The 25,944-nt window shown below is 36.8% G+C and overlaps 1 protein-coding gene across 2 annotated transcripts in view; it reads right to left on the bottom strand.

Moving 5' to 3' along the window:
* Positions 1 to 25,944, bottom strand: part of LOC123561853 (fibrocystin-L-like) — a 168,570-nt gene that overhangs the window by 74,755 nt on the left and 67,871 nt on the right. For both annotated transcript variants that reach the window (XM_045354507.2, XM_045354508.2), the window contains exons 25-33: positions 25,250 to 25,528; positions 23,730 to 23,854; positions 18,291 to 18,420; positions 16,299 to 16,479; positions 12,363 to 12,610; positions 10,187 to 10,372; positions 8,898 to 9,071; positions 2,954 to 4,420; positions 1,642 to 1,782 (exon numbers count right to left, since the gene is read on the bottom strand). In XM_045354507.2, the coding sequence (XP_045210442.2) occupies positions 1,642 to 1,782; positions 2,954 to 4,420; positions 8,898 to 9,071; positions 10,187 to 10,372; positions 12,363 to 12,610; positions 16,299 to 16,479; positions 18,291 to 18,420; positions 23,730 to 23,854; positions 25,250 to 25,528 (2,931 nt within the window). The remainder of the gene's footprint in view (positions 1 to 1,641; positions 1,783 to 2,953; positions 4,421 to 8,897; positions 9,072 to 10,186; positions 10,373 to 12,362; positions 12,611 to 16,298; positions 16,480 to 18,290; positions 18,421 to 23,729; positions 23,855 to 25,249; positions 25,529 to 25,944) is intronic.

Raw genomic sequence — 25,944 nt, 5'->3', positions numbered from 1 at the left:
ATCTTACAGTCCAACTGATGATTTTAACATATAATATATGAAAAGTAAACATTCGTGATTTTAGGGCTCAAGGTATTAGATAATAAGATTTTTGAAGTTTTTATTTTAACAGGTAACCATAGGGCAAAGGCAATTTTGATCCAAAGGGCAAGACTCAAACAGACTTGGTAAAAAACCATTTCCCAAAGCTGCATGCCAAATATATAAGCTCAAAGGCTTGATGTTTTAGACAAGAAGATTTTGTGAATTTTTCTTATATCAACTGGTGACTCCCAGGTGAGGCCAATTTCGATCCCAAGGGCATGATTTGAAAAAGCTTAGTACATGACCACTATATAAGACAGCATGCCAAATATCTAAGCTCAGGGAATTATGATTTTAGACAAAAAAAATTTAAAGTTGCTATTGTATACATATAGGGAAAAGTGACCAAGCCCTCTAGCGGCCATGTTTTCTGACAAATCAGAACAACTTGAACAATCTTGGTAGTGGGACATCAAAGAAATATATGCATGTAATTGTTTGAAAATCTGACCAGCAGTTTCTGAAATGTAGGTTTTTCAAACTTCCCACTACATACATACATACATACATACAGAGAAAAGTGATCAGGCTCCCTGTCTGCCAATGTTTTTTTAGACAAATCAGAAAAAATTGAACACCCTTAGTAGAGGATCAAACAAGGAACAAACAATTATGTATAGGTCGCACCGGTCCTTCCTGACCAGAATCTCGATAAAAAAGGTGCGTCTTATATTCTTACAATGACAGTACTTTTAGTTGGCTTATTTCATCATCTTTTTTTTATGCAGTTAATCATTGTTCACATGTGTATATTTAAAACAAATGTTCTAATCGCAAATATTTATTACAAAGGATGCATTTTCCTTGTTAATATATAAATATATATATCATTAGTGTTTGAAAATGCAAAAGTGATCACATGCAATAAAATCATATTGCTTCTAGGAGTTACTGATATACACTAGTTACACTATATAAATACAGAAAAAAATTGCCAAAAAATCAAATGTATTAATTGCTTATTGAATAACACTGTCTGCAGAACTTCCTAGACCACTGTGGAAAATTGTTCATGGAAGTCCACAGACGTCCATGGAAAAACTCTGGAAAATTGACTGGGGAAATCCATGGCCATTTTTCCACAGTTTTCTGCATTATTCCCTACCTTACTTCAGAAAGTCTGTCTGACCCAGAATATTCCATGGAAATTCATGGACATTCCATGGAATTCTCTCAGCTAGCTGCACATGCAAATTTCAGAATTTATGTATTCCAGATAAATGTTGTTACAGAATAACTTCCAGTCTATTAAACTTGTAAAACTACCTTAAGGACATGAGGTTTTAGACATGTGAACTCTGGGGCAGAGCCAATCTTGACTCCAGCGTCTTGACTTGTACAACTCTGGTACAGGACCACTCATTTTAGGAACTGTAAAGCTTGATTGAAATTAGCCCAGTGGTTTAGGAGAGGTTGTTTGAAGCAACTGCAGATGACAGACATACAACAATCCTAAAAGCTGACAATGACCATGTGCTTATGTGAACAAAAAAAGCTATGATTAGTAAAAGAATAACTGCATTGACTTAGCTTATAAAGTACAGTTTTATCACTGACCAGTATTTGGTGGTGTTCTACACATATACTGTGATGAATTTGTGTCTTTCAAAGTGCAATTCTGACCACAAATAGTCACAACAGCCAGGCTATTGAAGCCCGTCCCAGAAAGCACTACTGTCTGTCCACCGCCTGTACTACCTGTATAAACAAAACCAATTGCAAAATATGACTACATATACATTCATTATTCACATATTACTTAATATTATATCCTTCTATTTTACATGGTCTATTTCATTTATGAGAGAGCGTTTTTCATAAAAAGTAAATTGATGTTTCAGATATATGTATGTTTACTATTTCTCAATATTTATATATCACTCTTAAAAAATGACAATGACAATGACAATGACAACCATTTCAAAATAATATAGGGGTACATTAATAAGTAAACACATCTTAGTTCCCTAGGTTGTGCTTGATTTCAAAAATGGTGTAAAACATGTTGCAATGTTTTTAGACAGAACAGCAAATTTTAAAGATCTGTAAAAATAATTATCTACATACTCAATTAACCTTTAGCCTGCTAGTGGGAAGTGATTCTGCCATTGCAACCAGTGCAGAGCAAGATCAGCCTGCCATCCATGCAGGCTGATCATGGTCTGCACTGTTCACTATTCAGTCAGTAAATTTGCAGTAACACCCCTGCAGATAATAAGTGATCCACGGCCCATGATATGTCTGCAGTCAATTTTAGAAATTTAGCAGGTAGGTAAAAGATTTGTTAAAATTAATCTCTGTACCAATTAATTGCTAATTGAGTATTTTAGTAAAACATTTGAACATCTCGTAATATTTACATAATTGTTATAAAAGGCTATCTAACTCTATCGAATAACATTCATATTGTACTATAATTTATCAACTATTTAAACACATGGTAATATTTCAGAAATTAAAAAAGCCCCTCAAAGCAAACTTCCCTGTGGAAAAATCCATAACGTCCTAATTTCAAGTATTCATCTCAGTAAAATCATTCTGTAGGATTGAGGATAACAGCAGGTTTTTTTTCCTTCATAATAAGGGCCTTAATAGCAACTTGGCTCGAAAAATTTCTTTTAATTCATCAGTTTTCCCCCAAAAACATTTGACTTCTTTACATCAGGTTTTTTATTCCCCTTTAACCAAATACTGAGCTATTTTTTTCCCCAAATCACAGGCCTGGGCCCCTTCCCCTCCTGGTAAAAAAAAACCTGCAGCCTATGCCTTCTTAAGTCCATTTCACCTTAGGAAATGAAGAAAATGTTGCTGTTTTTATAATAATGTGAAATTAATAAGTTGAACATATTCTAATGAAGCATTAACTTACCCTCATTTGGAGAAATGCTACTCAGTGTAAGCTGGTACTCAAATTTTTTATCAACATTTGAACGGCCTTTCCCGGCAACATGAACGGACACTGGAACTGAACCTGTGGGATGGCTTCCCAAGGTGCACAGGATCTGACTGCTTGTCGAGACACTGACATCACAGTTGGCATCATCCAAACTTACAGTTACTTCCCCACCATTCAAGTTTGAGCCAGAGATTGTTAATGTGTTCCCTGCAATTCCTGACAGAGGATTAAGGGAGCTAATAGTGGGTGTTGAATCTGTACTGAAACTATATGAAGATGGGGTATAAGTGACTCCATTAGACTTTACACCGAGCGACACTGACCCAGCTGCATGTTGTTTTGTCTCACAGATCACCTCTGACAGAGAAGTCGAGTTGATCACGCACTCTGAACCATCCAAAGTGACATTTGTGTCATTTTTTACAAAACCATTGCCTTGAATTGTAATCAACGTTTTGCCATAAATACTTCCAGAAGTTGGTACTAGCGAGTTAATGACTGGAGTTCCGTATACCTTCAAATTACCAGAAGCCTTTCCAAGATCACTCACTCGTACAACAACATTGTTATCTCCAGCAGGTATATTGGCAATATTAGCCTTCAATAAAGTATTACTAGCGGATGTGACTGTTGCATTAACACCACCAATCATCACTTTTAGCTCTGAAGTACTTGTTCCTAATGATGTACCAGTAATGGTTATAACTGTGGGGTTTGACACAGAGTCTGGTTGTACTGCTGTTACGGAGGGTGTCCATAACTGGGCATAAGTGTATCTGCATGTCTTTGTTGATGTCTCACATTTTGCCATTATTGGATTTCCACTGACATAAGCCTTAACTTCAATATCACGTTCTCCCGCATCTGAAGGTGGACTCTCACAAACAATCACAGTGTATGAGCTATTGATGATATTGCATGTGATACCACCAATATTAACCTGAGGAGAATCACCAAAACCAAACCCTGTTATTCTAACATGTGCACCACCTGCCATCGAACCAGCTGTTGGTGTTACTGTTTCTATATTTGGTATCACTCTTAAGGTTTTATTAACTGCTGGCATAATTTCGACAAGGGCATTACCACGATTATGCACTTTTAGAGACAACAGGTGCAACACCCCTAGGTCCGGTTCTCCAGACTTTTCAAGATGACAGGTAACAGAAGAATCATTCAAAGAGGTAACATTACACTTGTAACCACCAAAGCTGACTTCATTCTGGCATTTAGAACCTGACAGACCTTTCCCAGATACAGTTATGCTCGTTTTAACTGTTCCGTTATTGACATCTATTGAGCTGACAGTTGGGGTGCTGCAAGTCCAGAATGCAAAATTGAATCTACCAGATTTACCACCTGTTGGCCAACTATCGGAGCATGATGAAATTTTTGTTGTTACAGCCTGGCACTGAGACGTATCACTTGGATCATTTGCTCCTGAAAATATGTATATAAACTCATTTTCAGCCATTTATCATTTTACATTACTTATGTAAATTACAGCAATTACAATTTTCTTCTTAAGTTCAAAGAACATTTTGCTAAATGTTTCAAGTACTGCCTCAGAATAAAAGCTTTCCTCCTCATTACACTATAGTTAAACTCTTAGACTTCTGTTAGAACGATTGTAAAAAAAAACCAATTTAAATCTATAACCATCTTTCTGCTTTAAACAACAAGAAAAATATCCTTCCATTCCTCTTTATGTTGAAGAAAAAACATTTTTAGAACCAGTATATCTAATAAACAAGAGGGCCATGAAGGCCCTGTATCACTCACCTGACCTATTGACCTAAAGATCATCAAGATTAACATTCTGACCAAGTTTCATTAAGATATGGTCATAAATGTGGCCTCTAAAGTGTAAACTAGCTTTTTCTTTTGATTTGACCTGGTGACCTAGGTTTTGACCCGACGTGACCCAGATACAAATTGGACCTTGAGACCGTCCAGATTACCATTCTGACCAAGTTTCATAAAGATACAGTCATAAATGTGGCCTCTACACTGTTAACAAGCTTTTCCTTTGATTTGACCTGGTAACCTAATTTTTCAACCCACATGACCCAGATCTGAACATGACCTATAGATCATCAAGATTAACATTCTGACCAAGTTTCATTAAGTTATGGTCATAAATGTGGCCTCTACAGTGTAAACTTGCTTTTCCTTTGATTTGACCTGGTGACCTAGTTTTTCATCCTACATAACTCAGATTCAAACTGGATCTTGAGATCATCAAGATTACCATTCTGACCAAGTTTCATGAAGATACAGTTTTAAATGTGGCCTCTACAGTGTTAACAAGCTTTTCCTCTCATTTGACCCAGTGACCCAGATTTTGACCCGACATGACCCAGGTTTGAACCTACAAATCATCAATATTAACATTCTGACTAAGTTTCATCAACATATAGTCATAAATGTGGCCTCAAGAGTGTTAACAAGCTTTTCCTTTGATTTGACCTAGTGACCTAGTTTTTGAAACCACCTAACCCAGACTTGAACTTAATCTATAGAGCCTCAAGATTAATATTCTGACCAAGTTTCATTAAGATATGGTCATAAATGAGGCCTCTACAGTGTAAACAAGCTTTTCCTCTGATTTGACCTGGTGACCTAGTTTTTGACCCTACATGACCCGCATTCAAACTGGACCTTGAGATCATCAAGATTAACATTCTTACCAAGTTTCATGAAGATACTTCATAAATGTGGCTTCTATAGTGTTAACAAGCTTTTCCTTCAATTTGACCTGGTGACCTAGTTTTTGACCCAAGATGACTCAATGTCAAACTCTTCCAAGATTTTATTGAAGGTTACATGCTGACCAAGTTTCATTAAGACTGGGCCAAAATTGTGACCTCTAGAGTGTTAACAAGCTTTTCCTTTGATTTGACCTGGTGACCTAGTTTTTGACCCCAGATGACCCAATATCAAACTTGTCCAAGATTTTATTGAGGGTTACATTCTGACTAAGTTTCATTAAGACTGGCTCAAAATTGTGACCTCTAGAGTGTTAACAGTCAAATTATTGACGCCGACGACGACGACAGACACATGGCGATCACAAAAGCTCACCTTTGAGCACTTCGTGCTCAGGTGAGCTAAAAACAAGAACTGTTTGTAGACATTTATGCCCCCCCCCAATTATGGGTTGTTCCATTTTCATAATTCATAAGCCCAATCATGCTATAAGCTTGAAGATACTGGGTCAAGTGATTTTCAAGTTACTGACTGGAATCTGTTTTCAAGGTTCCAATCCCTAATACCTAGACCTCTTACTTACTGACACAAAAAACAAGAGGGCCATGAAGGCCCTGTATCGCTCACCTGACCTATTGACCTAAAGATCATCAAGATTAACATTCTGACCATGTTTCATTAAGATATGGTCATAAATGTGGCCTCTCAAGTGTTAACTAGCTTTTCCTTTGATTTGACCCCGTGACTTAGTTTTTGACCAGACATGACCCAGATTCGAACTTGACCTAAAGATCATCAAGTTTAACATTCTGACTAATTTCATGAAGATACAGTCATAAATGTGGCCTCTAGAGTGTTAACAAGCTTTTCCTTTGATTTGACCTAGTGACCTAGTTTTTGACCCCACCTGACCCAGATTTGAAACTGACCTATAGATCATTAAGATTAATATTCTGACCAAGTTTCATCAAGATATGGTAATAAATGTGGCCTCTAAAGTGTTAACTAGCTTTTCCTTTGATTTGACCCGGTGACCTAGTTTTTGACCTGACATGACCCAGATTCAAATCTGACTTAAAGATTATCAAATTTAACATTCTGACCAAGTTTCATGAAGATATAGTCATAAATGTGGCCTCTAGAGTGTTAACAAGCTTTTCCTTTGATTTGACCTAGTGACCTAGTTTTTGACCCCACATGACCTAGATTTGAACTTGACCTATAGATCATCAAGATTAACATTTTGACCAAGTTTCATTAAGATATGGTCATAAATGTGGCCTCTACAGTGTAAATTAGCTTTTCCTTTGATTTGACCTAGTGACCTAGCTTTTGACCCTACATGACCAGATTCAAACTGGACCTTGAGATCATCAAGTTTAACATTCTGACCAAGTTTCATGAAGATATAGTCATAAATGTGGCCTCTAGAGTGTTAACAAGCTTTTCCTTCGGTTTGATCTGGTGACCTAGTTTTTGACCCCAGATGACCCAATTTCAAACTCGTCCAAGACTTTATTGAGGATAACAATCTGATTAAGTTTCATTAAGATTGGGCCAAAAATGTGACCTCTAGAGTGTTAACAAGCTTTTCCTTTGGTTTGACCTGGTGACCTAATTTTTGACCCAGATGACCCACTATCAAACTCGTCCAAGACTTTATTGAGGATAACAATCTGACTAAGTTTCATTAAGATTGGGCCAAAATTGTGACCTCTAGAGTGTTAACAAGCTTTCCCTTTGATTTGACCTGGTGACCTAGTTTTTGACCCCAGATGACCCAATATCAATCTCATCCAAGATTTTATTAAGGGTAACATTCTGACCAAGTTTCATTAAGACTGGGTCAAAAATGTGACCTCTAGAGTGTTAACAGTCAAACTGTTGACGACAGACGGACGACTGACGACGGACGGACGACGGACAAAGGGCAATCACAAAAGCTCACCTTTGAGCACTTTGTGCTCAGGTGAGCTAACAATATGGGTCTACTACTTCATTAAGTCCAATCATACTTTCTAGTTTGAAGGTTCTTTGTGAAGTGATTCTCAAGTTACCATGCAGAAAAAAGTCTTGACCTTTTACCCTTTGACCGCAAAAGCAACAGGGAACATCTACTGCATAAGTCCATTCATACTATCAAGTTTGAAGGCTCTGGCTTAAATGGCTCTCAAGTTATTAAGGTTCAGGGCCCCTGTGACCTTGACCTTTGAATTACTGACCCAACAAATGATAGGGGTATTCAACTTTATATGCTCAATTATACTACCAAAGTTAAAGGTTTTGGGTCAGTTCAGGCCTCTGCAACCTTGACCTTTGACCTATTGACCCTAAAAATGATGGGGGTTATCTACCTTGTAAGGGCAATCATGCTACTAAGTTTGAAGGGTCTGGATCAAGTGGTTTTCAAGTCATTGGGTGGAAAGCTTTCAAGGTTCAGGCCTCTCTGACCTTGACCTGTCACCAACTGACCCCAAAAAACTATACAGGTCATCTACTTTATCACTGCAATCATGCTTTTAATGTTGAAGATTCTGGGTAGAACAGTTTTCAAGTTGATGGGTAGAAACAGTTTTCAGGCTCCAGGCCCCAGTGACCTGGACCTATTGAACCCCAAAACTATAGGCGGTATCTACTTTGTAAGCTCAATCAAGCAACCAGGTTTGAAGGTTCTGGGTAAAGTGGTTCTCAAGTTATTGTACCTACAGACAGACCAATGGGCCGGCAGGTACAACGCAATATACACCAGTTTCTTAGAAGAGGGGGCATAATAACTGTTACAAAGACGAATAAAATAATTATTCTAACACGACCCAATTCATTTTCCTATTAAACAAAGAAGGCTGAAAACTGTGTGTAACTATACAAAAATTCATTTTTCTGATGTCACAATTATTACGTCATAGCGTCAAACAGCATAGCGGAGCGCTAGAAAATAATTCACAGAAAACAAGCATATATTTAATGAATGTCATCAAGGATGTACTTTAAAATCCTTGGTAACGTGTTAGAATCGAAATAATATATCTCATTTAGTGATTTTGCTGTTGAATAAAATCATTGTTTATCGTTCAGATGCGTACTATCATATCATTCAGGCTGCCCCCTAGTGATATAATTCCTTTGCATCTGAAACAGATCACTAAATGAGATATATTATTTCTTAAATATTCATGGTACCACAACACAGAAGTATTAACAAACTTACCCCCAACATTATGTAAAGCCTCAATGCCGGCAACCTTTACTCTGATTTCTTCGATTCGTGACATGGCATTATCTACCAGTATAGTCCCGCTGTAGCTTTTTATATTCCAAGTATCAACGAAACCGCTCCACACATGATAATCTCCCTTCATAGTAAACTGCTTAGAAAAGTAACCTGTAAACAGTAATATTCAAATAACCAAAGTGTTGTGATGATTTTTTAATTATTGTTAATATCACAATTTTTTTTTAAATGTATTTGCAAGTTATGAACTGAGAATGTAAATGTGATTTAGGTTTCTATGTAGAATAATCAGTTTAAAAAATCCTAAAATTTTAAAATGAGATCATAAATTTTAACTGACCTATCAAAGGGCTATACTTTAAAGTACCTGCCAATTTCCATTTGGGTGAAACAAAGCATTTTGCAATGAACATATACAGTCATGATAATTATCGATAATCATTCCTTATTTACCTAATGGAAATTGTTAAATTTCTCAACTGGTTTGTTGTTTCACTAGTGAAATTTAAAGTAGCCTGAACAGGACACAGTAAGGAATCAAATTCAGTTTTTTGACCACACATGCCCTAGGGAATGCCACAAACTACAATAGAGCAGCACCATGAGAAAACCAACATAGTGGCTTTGCAACCACCATGGATCCAGACCAGCCTGTGCATCCATGCAGTCTGGTCAGGATCCATGCTGTTCACTAACGATTTCTCTAATTGCTACAGGCCTTGAAAGCAAACAGCATGGATCCTGACCAGACTGCTCGGATGCGCAGGCTGGTCTGGATCCATGCTGGTCGCAAAGCCACTATGTTGATTTTCTCATGGCATGGCTCAAGAAAAGTTTCATTTAATATCATATGGATTTTATACTTTGGTTTTAATTTAGTCTGACATTTTTTGAGTCGGAGTAAAACATCACCATTACCCATTACCAGCAATGTTTCGGACATGCTAAAATTATGAATAGAACAATTTATTGTTTCAATCAATATAATTGTTTCTATAAGAATGGCGTCAACCACTCAAAACAAATTTACGCAATTTTAAGCAACAATTATCCAATTCTTATTCAGCCAGTAATCTACTGAAGCTGTTTTGATGGAAAACGGTTCTGCACCAAAAAGATTTCAACATCAGGTAACAAAACAAAGAAACATGATCAAAAACTTTTTGATCTTATCACACATTGCATATGAACGACTGTACTTGGATACTTTTTTATTTGGCTGTTAATCGAATGTTTCCCTGAAATTAAAATTTTTAAATACATACCATTCGCGGTAGGAGTACCACTACTAAACCCTCCAGGTTTAGCTGTTTTAGAGCTTGCCTGTTCAACCTCAATAATAGCATGAGCAACAGATTTTACAAAGGCTGGGGTTTCCCATGACCAATGTACATAGTCTCCGGCATTTATTTTGATGGTTGGTTTGTCAAAGGCATAATATTTTCCAAAGGCTGAAATAAAAAGACCTCATTTTAGTTTTGATTTTGCATTCCATTAATGTTACAAATATGTTGTAAGTCACATTTCTTGCCGAGAAACTTTTAATGTGAATGGGGTAATAATGCATCAGACACAAATCTACCAATAACTTTATAAAATGTTATAATACTTGATAGTCTCAAAGTACTAGTAGTTTACTATATATATGTCAGTAAAAATATAAAGAATAAACATTTCAGAGCTGGCCCGGATAAATGCAAATAAAAGCCACAGCATAGTGCAGTCTGTCACATGATGCTAATTGTCAAACTTCTATTTAAGTATCTACTTTTATTTTGACGAACATGTCGAAAACAAACCATGGGTAAATGTGTAAAGGAAATAGTTAGGTTTTTTTCCTATGCTTTCCTACCATTTATCATTGATAGAGCCTCCATAAACTACACAAAAGCTGCAGGTCAGTACTGCAGTATGCACACAACTACGGACCCTATCAGACTGCTATGCTGTCTTTTTGGCAACATTAAATACAATTTACATAATCCTGGGCACAATTTGTTAGTTGGGACTTAATTCTGTGGTTGGGCTGAACCATGAAATCCACAAAAATTAATTGAGCTGCGCCATGAGAAAACCAGCATAGTGGCTTTGCAACCAGCATGGATCCAGACCAGCCTGCACATCTGCGCAGTCTGGTCAGGATCCATACTGTTCCCTATTAGTTTCTCTAATTCCATTAGGCTTTGAAAGCGAACAGCATGGATCCTGACCAGACTGCGCGGAAAACTATGTTAGTTTTCTTAGGCACGGAAATAACTATTTCACAGTATGGCAAGTAGTTTAAACACAGAAAAATATGACAAATCATGGGACATAACCCTGTTGAAAATCACTGACTCAGAACATGCTGATATTTTGCATAAAGTAAGCTTGGAAGTGATAACTCCTGTTAGGTTTGATAGAAATCTGCCCAATGGTGTAAGAGGAGCTGAACTTAAGATGTATGTTCATAGGACACAGGTGCCCCCATTCCTGTCACTGTACATGGTTTTAGGACTCAAGGTTTAATATCTTTTAAGATGTTTGCAGCACTAACTTTTAAGAACTTTGTGTATTTTGCACTTAGTGAAGGACCATAACTCTTGTCTTAGTGTGAAAAAAATAAGAAATTACTCAGGTGCACAATTTCACATGCTGGATAATATTCCTATACAGGGCTCATGCTGTCAGTTGCCATTATTGCCATCTGCGATTAATTTACTTAAATGCCGAATATTTTTTCATTTTGGCCACAGGAATTGGTGATTATTTATTTAATAACTACATAAACAATCATGCTAAATGAGACAGTAACCCACAATCAGCTAGTGTAGAAAATTGATAATGTGGACTGTTTATTACCTTATGTATTCCAAACATGTGTCAACCATGCCAGTGACATTGCCTAAGGCGGTTAAGGATGCAGAAGACAATTTAAACCGACTATAACCAGAGTCAATCTTACTAATCTAGCTATCAATCAGATTGAACTGACAGGCTACTTTTTGGGAACATTTTGAAATGCAAATGCAAATTTTCTTCAACTCTATATTTGGAAGACAACAATTAAACCAATATGTAAGACTGACTTTCCTGATGAAAACCTAAATTGCCGTCTATAGTTACCACTAATCTAATTATCTGTAAAAACATATTATTAACTGATGTAACTTTTGACAATTTCAAAATAATTTTAATCAGAATCTAAGTTAGATCTATACACCCTGGCAATTATAATAAAAATCCTGTGAGGTTTGATCACTCTGGGTCATAAATATGGACAGACATATGGAATGATGGAAAAACGCATTCCTGTAGTCCCAGAAACTGGTTTCCAACCAGTAGAGGACTAAAAATGTGATATTTTTGAGCAATGAATATAGCACATTTAGTCATTTGCCAACTTGAAACATAATGCCTGGACTGTTCCACTCAAACAAAATTCATTTTCATTATATTTACCTGGATCTGTTCCTTTGTTTGTCACATTGTGTGTTTTTGCTGCAAATTTTATCTCACACACAATCTGTGAATCAATTACTGTATCAACTTTGCATTCCACGTCTCCAACACTGACAGCTATTATCGTTCCATTTGTCCCAAATCCTGATCCAGTAATAGTCAGTTTGGTCCCACCCAATATGGAACCACTTCGTGGGAAAACATTTGTTAGGATCAGATTTCTATAAACGTCAGGTCTTTTCCAAGAGCTGAAGTGGAATACCATGCTGTTTTATATACCTTACTATAAAAAGTAACAAATTTACTTAAAGTTAAACAAATAATATTTAACTTGCTCAAGGGATATTGGTAATTGTATGGTGAACATGTTTCTGGAATATCCCTAGTCGAACTTTAGGATGCTCTGACATAAAATCATATAGAAATGTATAAATACTGGATATTAAATGAGTGTCTTTTCATATTGAATTTATTAAACAAGTTGAATAAAACAAGAGGGCCATGAAGGCCCTGTATGGCTCACCTGACCTATTGACCTAAAGATCATCAAGATAGTTTCATTAAGATATGGTCATAAATGTGGCCTCTAAACTCTTAACTAACTTTTCCTTTGATTTGACCTGGTGACCTAGTTTTTGACCCCACATGACCCAGATTTGAACTTGACCTAAAGATCATCAAGGTTAACATTCTGACTAAGTTTCATGAAGATACAGTCATAAATGTGGCCTCTAGAGTGTTAACAAGCTTTTCCTTTGATTTAACCTGAAGACCTAGTTTTTGACCCCAGGTGACCCAATATTGAACTCATCCAAGATTTTATTGAGGGTAACATTCTGACCAAGATTCATTAAGATTGGGCCAAATTTGTGACCTCTAGAGTGTTAACAAGCTTTTCCTTTGATTTGACCTGGTGACCTAGTTTTTGACCCCAGATGACCCAATATCAAACTCGTCCAAGATTTTATTAAGGGTAACAATCTGACCGAGTTTCATTAAGATTAGGCTAAAAGTGTGGCCTCTAGAGTGTTAACAGTCAAATTGTTGACGACGACGGACGACTGATGACGACGGACACAGGGCGATCACAAAAGCTCACCTTGAGCACTTCGTGCTCAGGTGAGCTAATAAAATGTTGGGCTCGGCCGAGTCTTTTATCAATTTTTTTTCAAAGAGTTTAATAGATTCAATGTAGAAAATCACAAATGTAGTATTCTTTTTATCACATGTTATCTTTTTCTGCCCTAACATAAAAAACTCTACTTTCTTTAACTATTATAAACAAGTAAATTTGACAAATGTCTGCTATATTGTGAACGACATTGATGTCAAGCTTACGCTAGTGTATTATCATTTTTATGTAATGGCTTTATTATCCTGCGATATCAAAAGTGATACAAAAAATGGCTACTAAATGTCTGCTGTGTGCATCTGTCCAATGGCATACTTCGTTCAGCAATGGCCATCAGGCCATTATTGCACTAGATGTGCCATTATGGCCAGAAGGCACACTGCAGATGTATATTAACCTCTTACTATCATATACAAAATAGTAACTGAAGCTGTCAATACATGGTTTCATTTTTATTTTTCTCCCTTTAACCTTTAGCCTGCTGGTGGCAAGTGATACTGACTTTGCAACCAGTGCAGACCAAGATCAGCCTGATGCATGTCTGTGCAAGTGGATGTGCAGGATGATAATGGTGTGCACTGTTTACTATTTAGTCAGTAAATTTTCAGTGAACACCCCTTTGAATAATAAATGGTATTGCCCAAATTGAATGATGGACCATCCTATTTTAAAAACTTAGCAGTATAAGGTTTAAACAGAAACAGATAACATTGAAACTGAACAAGAGGACCCTGAAGGCACTGTATCGTTCACCTAAACTACTTCTTACCACAGATAACCTAGTATTTAATTTGGCCTAGATTTCATCATGACAAGCATTTTGACAATGTTATATGTAAATCAGGTAGATCATTAACCAAGTTTTTCAATGCTTTGACATAGTTTTTGAATTTGACCAAGATTTCATATCGACAAAAATTCTGACCAAAGATATCAGATGATCAAGTTGTATAAGTTGCCTCTAAAGTGTTAACAATGTTACTCTGTGATCTGACCAAGTGACCAAGTTACAAACTACAATTTGACCAAGTGCAGATCAGGTAGAAAATGTGACCTTTGGAATGTTGACCATGTCTTTTTATGGTTTGGTTTGACCTAATGAAATTGTTTTAGACCTAGCTAATCCATTTCTGACTTAACATAGATTTCATAGAGATAAATATTCTGACAAAGTTTTATAGTGTTACCAAGCTTTTTCTAAGATTGACCCAGTTTAATAAGTAGGGTAACTCAGTTTTGAGCCTGATTTAGAATTTAAAGAAATAAACATTCTGAAAAAGGTTTATGATTATTAAGTAGATAATCAAAGGTGTTAAGAAGGTTTTGTCATTATTTGACCTAGTTTCTGAAGTTGTGTAACCTAATTTTGAACTTATTCTGGATTTAAAGAGATATAGTGATCTTGTTTATGACCTCAAATTATCCAATCCTGAACTTGACAAGTTTCAAGAAGATTTAAACAGAAAATATGATCTAGTATAGGGTTTCTATTATTAGTCCAAATGTCTTAGTTTTTGACCTCTGGCCACTCAGTGTTTAACTGCATCTACATTTATAGAAACTAACAATCTGAGAATGTGTTAAGAAGATAAAACAGAAAATGTGACCTCAAGAATGTTAAGAAGGTATTTCTATGATTTAACAATGTCCTAGTTTTTGACCTTTGGCCATCCAGTGTTACATCTCATCTACATTTATAGAAATAAACAATCTGAGAATGTTTAAGAAGATCAAACAGAAAATGTGGCCTCAAAAGTGTTAATAAGGTATTTATACGATTTAACAATGTCCTAGTTTTTGACCTTTGGCCATCCAGTGTTACATCTCATCTACATTTATAGAAACTAATGATCTGAGAATGTTTCAAGATCAAACAGAAAATGTGGCATAAAAGTGTTAACAAGGTTTTTCTACGATTTAACCTAGTGACCATGTTTTTGACCTCAAATTATCCAGTTCTGAACTCCACAAAATTTCAAGAAGATCAAATAGAAAATGTGACCTCTAGAGTTTTAACAAGGTTTTTCTATGTTTTGACCAAGTGACCTAGTTTTGGATCTCAGGTAATCCAGTTTTTAACTAGACCTAGATTTCAGAAATTTAGACAAACATTCTGACAGTTTCAAAAAGATCAAACAGAAAATGTGACCTCTTAGGGTGTTAACAAGATCTTTCTATGATTTAACCTAGCGACCTAGTTTTTGAGCTCTGGTAACCCAGTGTCAAATTTCACCAAGATTTTAAAGAAACAACCATTCTGAGTAAGTTTTAAGAAGAGAAACAATGTCGCTTAATAAGTGTTTACAAGGTTTTCCTATGATTTGTTCTTAACCTCAGGTAATCTAAATTCAAAACTGATCTAGATATTTCATAGAGACAAATATACTGACAAAGTTTCATAGAGGCGAGGTAGAAAATTTGGCCTCTTGAGTGTTAACAAGGTTTTCCTATTAACTGACCCAGTGACCTTGTTTTTTGCAACAACTAGCCCAGTAACAATCTCATCCAGAATTTTATAGTGAGTAACACTGAGTAATATTCTGACCAAGTTTCAATAAGATTGGGCTAAAAAAAAATATCTTTATGGTGTTTACTGTCAAACTGTAGACGATGCACAACAACTGACACAGGCACAGGCTGTATGCTCAGGTGAGCTAAAAACCAGGTATTCAAAGCATCTTTGAGCAAAACCATGTACAAATATCTAAATAACGAGACTCAGGTGATTGTTATTTAATTTTTTTACTGCATCAATAAAAATATCATACAAAAGAATTTAATACTTCTTTTAACTTCTGACAAACCTGTTAGTTGCATAACCATGCTGTGCCATCACAAACAAAGTGTTTGTACCAGCTGGGACGCTGGTTGCATTAACTATAATTTTGGTATCTGTCCAGGAGACTACAGTTGCTGCCACAGGCCCGACATGCACACTTCCTTTAGTTCCAGTAAATGACGTTCCAGAGATTGTTAATGTAGTTCCTGAATACAGATCAGTTAGCAATAGTTTACTATGTTTAACCTTTAGATGGCATGTGAATCTTTGCAACCAGAGCAGACCAAGATCAGCCTCTACGGATCATGGTCTGCACTGTTTGCTATTCAGTCAGTAAATTTTCAGTGAACACACCTTCGAATAATAAATGGTACTGCCAAAATTGATGAAAGACCAGTCCATTTTAGAAATTTAGCAGGCCGAAGGTTTCACAGGCACAGTTGCTTTTAAAACAGAACTGATGCTACCACTTCTAAAGTAGAATTTGCAACATACTGAAAAATCAAAATAGTTGTTATCGTCGATACTATGTTTAGGCAGAAACAAGCGCTGTCACTATTAGTGACAAATGCCCTGGAAGAGTGCCAAAGAATGCTACAGTTGTCTGCGCAAAATAAGCCAGAATAGTTTAGGTATGAATCATTCTGTGACCTTGACCTTGACCTGAGAAACCTTTGTCATAAGTAGACACACCTTCTCAATATAGTTAACATTTGTGTCAAATTAATTCCAGATCCCTTGATAAATGACAGAGTTATGGACCTGACAAGAAAAAGACAATGTTAACCTTTCGACTGACCTTGACCTTGGAGTTAGGGTCAGGGTCTTGCACATGACATGTCATCTCATTACAGGGAACATTTATACCAAGAAATTTTAAAATCCTTTCATCGATGGCAGAGTTATGGATCGGACAAGAAATAAAGCATGTTAACCTTTAAACTCAAAGTGTAAGCTAGGAGTCTTGGTCTTGCGCATGACATATCGTCTCATTATGGGGAAGATATATACAAAGTAATTTCAAAATCCCTTGATGAATGGCAGAGTTGTGAACTGGACCTGTTAACCTTTGACTTCTAAGTGTAACCTTGACCTTGGAGCTACGGGTCTGGGTCTTGTGCATGACACATCGTCTCATTATGGTTAATATGTATGCTAAGTTATTTCATAATTCTTTTATGGTAGCAGACTTACAACGCAGACAAGAATTTGGACGCACACACGAACATACACACACAAGCACGCACAGACGGACAGTGCGATTTTAATATGCCCACCTTCGGAGATCAAACTGTTTACAGGTGAACAAAAAATATTTAAAACATTTACACTGATGCTCAATCTGTATATAGCCTATGCATGTACTTGTAGGATTAGATGAAACTACCATTGCAATATGTAACTGTTAGTGAAAAGATATTAAATCATTATTTCCAAGGAGACAGGATTTAAATCCACAATGACAATATCAGCTACAGGCAATAACAAATCTGACTCTTCTCAAATCTCTTCTAGCCTAACAATATCAAGAAAAGTAAACAAAGTGAATATACCACTCAAGTGAATTGTCTTTTTCAAGGGACAGGACGTTTTATCAAATCAAGTTGGTGATTAATCCTTTCTACAATTTAATAGAAGAAATGAATTTATTTATTTTTTCACTATTTAGTATATTTCATGATTTTATGGCTGCCAATTAGTGGTGTATTTAAAATAAACTAGTCTGTGATAAGTGTATGAGGAGTGGTATAAAATAAAATATTTCCACTTTCATATAGCAAGACTGTGCACACTAGCATCCAGAAACTTGTCGACCCAATAAAAAGCAACATCAAACCACTTCTAAACGAAATATATGCAAGTGTATAATTACATGACCCTTATATAAATTACAGGTCAATACTTTGTGTTATTGACCAGTACATAGTTCAAAACCGCTTTGATGGGCAAAACAAAAACTGCGAGCAAAAAAGCTGATGTAATGGAATGAAACATTTAATCAACCATGATAACTTACCAAGTACTCCAATTGTTGATGGTGTAATGCTGCTAATTACTGCTGTCTTGGAGATTGAATACTGGTAACTTTGGTAGGTTAGCGTAACTGATCCCTGGGTTACCACAACATCATGTGTTCCTTCAGATGTCTGAAGATATATCATGAAGAACTATAAGAAGTCTGAATAGAGCATTATTATGTCTGAGCGTTACTTAAGATACTAATAGTAGACAATGCTGATGAATATATATTAGTACACACTGTATTCATAATCATACTTAAGTTTTACTTTCAGTAAAGCAGACACTGCAATAATGTATAAATTGGGATGAATTTAAATTCAGCCGAGTTATATTTTTCATTCTTTTTTATACCCCAGTCACACATACGGCGCGGATAGCTACGTCTGGCCACGGATAGAAACGTAGTAATCCGTATCGATGCGTACCTGAGCCATACCATAAAGAAGTAACCTGTATCAATCCGTACGGCTCAGGTACGGATCGATACGAATAACTACGTTTTTATCCGTAGCTAGACGTAGCTACCTGCGCCGTATGTGTGACTGTGATATTAAATTTTGTTGTACAAAGTTCGTATCTCAATAGGTTAAAATATTATACATTATGCCTGAAAATCAAGCAAAAAAAGTAAAAATTAATGCAGTAATACTAAAATTACTTCTTTTTCTGGTGTTGAAAAGAGCATCTGCTAAAAATATAAACTAAGAAATTATTTGACAGTATTGTAAGTACAGTCAAAGAATTTGACAAATTGCATACTGCAAAATGTAGGTATATTAAATAATTTCATTATGTTCTTAAAGGTTGTGACATATGTGCCTATTTGCCTGTAGATTATGACAAGCATTTGATTTACCAGGTCTTGCCAAGCATGTCAACATTTTAGGATCACATGGTTTTACCATCATTATGTGATTTGTTTGGAGGCAGGGATGATTGTTTGAAAATATTCCTGCATGGAGGTTGATGTTTAAGTTGATTTCAATCAAGTAATTGAGGTATGTCATAAATACAGATGCATACATAAAAGTTTGTTTTGAAACAATAAAATGATTAAACATTTAGAAGCAAATATAAGAGAACAAAAAATGACTGATTATAAGAAGTCTGCGGTTTACGCAGGTCAAAATCCGGAACCTCTGGTCTACCGAACGCTGGATACTGTACTGATACCTCAATCACAATAGTTGCAGACTAGGTATTCCCGTGAGGTCGTAAATGAATACATCAAGCCGATAGATAAGTTACCGTGTTTCGTTCCCAGGTTTTAGTACCACCATTACATCCAGGCATTCCAAATTTCAAGAAAAAACACACAGGGAAAACCAAATTCTATTTTTAAACTGCTGTACTTCGGTACCGTGAACAATTCAATGTTTATTAATTTATTTTAAAAATGACTTGCTTGTAATTTTTGGTGGTCCATCGGACCACACAGATACGAGAAGTTAGTGGTCCTCCCAGAAAAGCACTGGTCTCGGACCAGCGGACCAGCGTGTGTCGAGCCCTGCTTGACCTTTGAGATAGGAACCTGCGGATTGCGCACGACACTCCGTCTCACTGAGGTTAACATTCATGCCAAATATAAACGAGATTGCTCTATGCATGTCAAAGTTATGGTCCGGACAAACAATTCCGGACACACGCACACACACACTGACACACGCACAGAACAGCCATTTGGACAACTATGTCTTCGCTTCTGCAAGCGGGCTCAGCAAAAATTACGTCCGAAAAAGATTAGAAATTATGCCTAGAACAGTATTTACTTTCAAGAACACAGACGTATAAACATCAACCCTATATTCCCCTTTTCCACTTCACAGCAGGGAATAACAAAAATAGTTCTTGTGTCTTTGTGTTGACTGGGCGAAAACACAAAAATACATTGCATTCTACGAAAAAAATCAATGTTTAGAGATCGCATACAATACAAATATTTCTGTTGAGTTTCGTGTTGGTGGGTATGAATACTGTAAAATCGTTTAATTTCGTGAGCATGAAATTTCAAGGTTTTGGTCAAAATAGCAGGGCGAAAACACAAAAATACGATACATTCTACGAAAAAAATCGATGTTTACAGGGTTTTTTTTCCGGCCGTTTTTATAGCCGTTATTCGGCTTTATTCCCAATGCCAAAAAGTCTGTATTTTTCCCAAAAGAATGCAAAAATTCCCAATCTACATTCTGAAAAAACAAGAGCTGTCTCCATAGGATGACACATGCCCCCGATGGCACTTTAAATGAATAGTTATGGCCGATGTTCGAGTTTAGGACCTTTGACCTACGGTGCTGGGTCTTGCGCGCGACACGTCGTCTTACTGTGTCACACATTTATGCGTAGTTATTTTAAAATCCATGCATGAATGACAAAGATATGGACGGGACACGCCCATCAATGCACTAACATGAAAAAAGACCTTTAACATCTAAGTGTGACCTTGACCTTTGAGCTTCGGACCTGGGTCTTGCGCATGACACGTCGTCTTACTGTGGTACACATTCATGCCAAGTTATTTGAAAATCCATCCATCGATGACAAAGATATGGACCGAACACGCCCATCAATGCACTATCCCTTAATGTCTAAGTGTGACCTTGACCTTTGAGATACGGACCTGGGTCTTGCGCGCGACACGTCGTCTTACTGTGGTACACATTCATGCCAAGTTATTTGAAAATCCATCCATCGATGACAAAGATATGGACCGGACACGCCCATCAATGCACTATCCCTTAATGTCTAAGTGTGACCTTGACCTTTGAGGTACGGACCTGGGTCTTGCGCGCGACACGTCGTCTTACTGTGGTACACATTCCTGCCAAGTTATTTGAAAATCCATCCATCGATGACAAAGATATGGACCGGACACGCCCATCAATGCAATAACCTTTAATGTCTAAGTGTGACCTTGACCTTTGAGCTACGGACCTGGGTCTTGCGCGCGACACGTCGTCTTACTGTGGTACACATTCATGCCAAGTTATTTGAAAATCCATCCATCGATGACAAAGATATGGACCGGACACGAAAAATGCGGACAGACCGACAGACCGACAGACAGACGGTTCAAAAACTATATGCCTCCCTTCGGGGGCATAAAAATTCATCAAAATTGCACAAACATTGACCAAATTATGGACAATATTATAATGGCAGTATGTTAAAGTGGTTGTACAATGTGAAACAAGTGTATGAGAAAGTACTTAAACACATCCTTACTATATCCTATGGGACAAAATATTTCCCAATTTGGAACATTTACGCGTCAAAATTCCCAATACTGGGGGTATAGGCTATGTTTCCAAATCAGAAAGAAAAAACCCTGGTTTAGAGATCACGGCCAAGACAAATTTTTCTGTTGAGTTTCGTGTTGGTGAGTATGAATACTGTAAAATCATGTAATTTTCGTGGGTATAAAATTTCATGGTTTTGGTCAAAATAGCAATTTCTTGGGGATATGAATTCTTGGATTTCAACTTTTGAACGTAAAATGAATGGGAATTTTACATGTTCATTGGGATTAAATTTCATGGATTGATTCAACCACGAAATCCATGAAAATTAGTCCCACACATACATCAATAATTTCACAGTATGTAATTTTGGAGCCCTTTATTTGTCATGCTGTTGTGACATCGCCCTGCAGATACTTTCATCGCAAATTATCATTGTGTCAAATTATTAAGTTCACTTCAGTGGTGTCAAAAATACTTTTAAAATACCTTTAAAATGTCAGGAAGGACAAATGAAAGGATAATCAGAAAGAAAGACAGACAAACAGGACAAAGTGATTCCAATATATTACCTGCAAAAAATACCCTGTTTTGTTGCAGGGTTATAAAAACAAGAGGGTCATGATGACCCTTTTTCTCTCACCTCTTCAACTTGGCCTTGGAATCATCAAGATAAACATTTTGACCACGTTTCACGAAGATAGGGTCATAAATGTGGCCTCTACAGTGTTAACAATTAAGCTTTACCTTTGATTGAGTGGTGACCTAGTTTTTGACCCCACATGAACCAGTTTCAAACTTGACCTAGGAATCATCAAGATAAGCATTCTTACCAAACTTCATAAGGAAGGTCATAAATTTGGCCTCTACAGTGTTAAATAGCTTTTCCTTTGATTTGAGTGGTGACCTAGCTTTTTGATCCCACATGACCCAGCTTCAAAAATTGCCTAGGAATACTCAAGATAAACATTCTTACCAAGTTTCATGAAGAAAGAGTCATAAATGTGGCCTCTAGAGTGTGAAGCTTTTCCTTTGATCTGACCAGGTGACCTTGTTTTTGACCCCATATGACCCAGTTTTAAAGCTGGCATAGGAATCACCAAGATAAACATTCTGACCAAGTTTCATGAAGATATGGTCATAAATGTGGCTCAAGAGTGTTAAGAAACTTTTCCTCTCGATTTGAGTGGGTGACCAAGTTTTTGACCCCACATGACCCACTTTCAAATCTGACCTAGGAATCATCAACATAAACATTCTGACCAATTTTCATGATTATAATTATGGTCATAAGTGTGGCCTCAAGAGTGTTATAAAGCTTTTCCCTTTGATTTGACCTGGTGACCTAGTTGACCCCACATGACCCAGTCTCAAACTTGGCTTATAGATCATCAAGAGTAACATTCTGTGCAAGTTTGTATCAAATCAAAGCATAAATGAAACCTCTATATGGCTGAAATGGCCAAAATAGAAAATGTTGCCCCATTCAGGGGCATAAACTCTAGAACCCATCATGGAATCTAACAGGTTTTGAAAGAAACCAAGATCTTATTGTGACTTAAGTTGTGTGTAAGTGTGTTAAAATCAAATGTAAAATGTCATTTCTATTGTGTTCACAAGGTTAAAATTAACAAATTTTGCCTCTTTCAAGGGTCATCCAGGGCCCGTAACTCCAACTTCTATTTTTTTTTAAAGATATTTTGCAAGTTTGTATAAATCAAACCATAGATAAAGTCTTTTCATGGCTGCAGAAGCCAAACTAGCAAATTTTGGCCCTTTAAGGAGCCATTAATCTGGAAACCATGATGGGATCTGGCCAGTTTTCGAAAGGAACTGAGATATTATGCCAATACAAGTTGTGTGCAAGTTTGAATAAAACTTACTGCATTATGTGGTCTCTATCCTGTTTACAAGCCAAAATAGCATATTTTGGCCCTATAAGAGGCCATTATAAAATTTAAAGTCTGGAACCCATGATGGGATATGGCCAGTTTTTGAAAGGAACCGAGATATTATGCCAATATAAGTTGTGTGCACCTTTGATTAAAATTAATTGCAAAATGTGCTCTCTATCCTGTTCACAAGAAAATGTGAACAGACAGATGATGGACGAATGGATGACAGACAAAGGACGATCACAAAAGCTCACATTGTCACTAATGACTAATGACTTATATAACTCCAGAGTATGGTCTCACCTTTGGAGGAACAATGCATACAATCTCACTTGGCTCAATACTGAGCACGGTACAGTCTGCTGAACTGATTGTTACAGTAGATCCACTCTTGAAACCATAGCCAGAAATTGTAAGGTTAACACCTCCTAGTAAAGCAAAAAAGATAATTACTATGCTTGAACAAAATGTATATGAGCTGCGCCATGAGAAAACCAACATAGTGGGCTTGCGACCAGCATGGATCCAGACCAGCCTGCGCATCCACGCAGTCTGGTCAGAATCCATGCTGTTCACTTTTAAAGCCTACTGCAATTAGAGAAACCGTTAGAGGACAGCATGGATCCTGACCAGACTGCGCGGATGTGCAGGCTGGTCTGGATCCATGCTGGTCGCAAAGCCACTATGTTGGTTTTCCCATGGCACGACTCATATATAGATAAAATGTTTTAATCATATTCTGTCAATGATTTGAATACTTAAGAGCCAACGCAGTGGTCTAGTGGTAGCACTGACTACAAAACCAGGTGTTGTTAGTTCAAGTCCCTGGCTCCTCCAATTAAAGATTTCTAACAATGGGATATTAAGAGTCCCATGTATGGGTGCTTCACACCTGGCATGCTTAAGAATCCGGGAAACTTCTGGAACTCGAACATCTTCTACATCTTTCACTATCATCCCATTATTAACAGCTTTCTGGAGAAGACCATACGGGTTACCAATAGCAACTATAAATAGGTTTACAAACAACTGAAATTATTGCTCAAGTGTTGTGACTGCAATATAGCTAATCATAATTGCATTTAGCTTATTCATACATGCATATGAATCTTAAGTATTTAGTCAATAATAGCTGACAATTAGTGAAACAAGAGCTGTCAGTGGACAGCGCACTCGACTATTCTCAGTGCTTGATAGTATAATATATAAGCTATGAGTAAAACTTTAACATTACAATAAGCATATTCTAAGTCGAAAAGGGGCAACAATTCAGTCAAAATGCTTGACAGAGTTGCCTCCTCCTTTTTACAGACTGGGGTCATGATGGTAAACAAGTATGCAAAATATCAAAGCAATATCTCAATGGACTTTGAAAATATTTGGGGTGGTATGCAAACTTTAACATTACAATAAGCATATTCTAAGTCGAAAAGGGGCCATAATTCAGTCAAAATATTTGATAGAGTTGTCTCCTCCTACTAGGAGGTTAACATTCATGCCAAATATAAAGGAGATTGCTCAAAGCATGTCAAAGTTATGGTCCTGACAAACAAATCTGGACAGACCCGCTGTCTGACAGACATGCATACACCAAACATCCACTTGGACAACAGTTACTATGTTTTCGCTTCCGCAAGCGGACTCGACAAAAAACATTGTTATGGAAAAGGTGGCTCAAACATTCTGAGTGTACGTGAAAATATCCACCACATATGCAGAATAATCAATATCAGTTTGATAAAACCAATTGTTCACACACTAAACGCAGAATTATTCAGTCTTACAAGGAATTTTGATTTGAAGATACAGTTAGACACACATACCTCCAAGACTACCTGATGTAGGGGAAATACCAGTGATTTCGGCTGTATACGCAAACATCACATCTCCATTGGGGTGTCTGGCAAAACCTTTACCATCAACATTTACCATAATTTTATGACTTCCAACCGGACCATTACCAACATCACATGTAATAGTAGTGGCTGTAGAAGCAGTAACTGCGCAGATTACATTTCCAATTGTAACTGTATTCTTAGTTATGTCTGTATTGTTAAAGCCAGTCCCAGTAATGACAATAGATGTGCTGAGAGCAGAGGTTCCTGCAAAAAAGAAGTACTTTAACCTTTAGCATGTTTAAATTTTAAAATGGACTGGTCCATCAATCAATTTGGGTCATACCATTTATTTTTCAAAGGATCCTTAAATGAAAATTAACTGACTGACCAGCGAACAGTGCAGACAATGATCAGCCTGCACAGATATGCGGGCTGATCTTGGTCTGAACTGGTCACAACGGCAAAATCACTTGCCGTAAGCAGGCTAAAGGTTAAACAATTTCTGAAATGTAGAATTTCACTTGGCATTGATCTTTCAAAAGAAGCAGTCGCATCAAAATCAAATAATATAAATGGAGGTGTTATGTATATGTTTTTTTCCCCGGAGGTAAAACATTGTTTACTGACCTTGTTTTAAGACATCATTCTGTATTTACTATAACATTTTACTTTAATCCAGA

This window comes from Mercenaria mercenaria, chromosome 10 (assembly GCF_021730395.1).
Source record: "Mercenaria mercenaria strain notata chromosome 10, MADL_Memer_1, whole genome shotgun sequence".
Lineage (NCBI taxonomy): Eukaryota > Metazoa > Mollusca > Bivalvia > Venerida > Veneridae > Mercenaria > Mercenaria mercenaria.
This window is presented reverse-complemented; position numbering and strand designations above follow the sequence as displayed.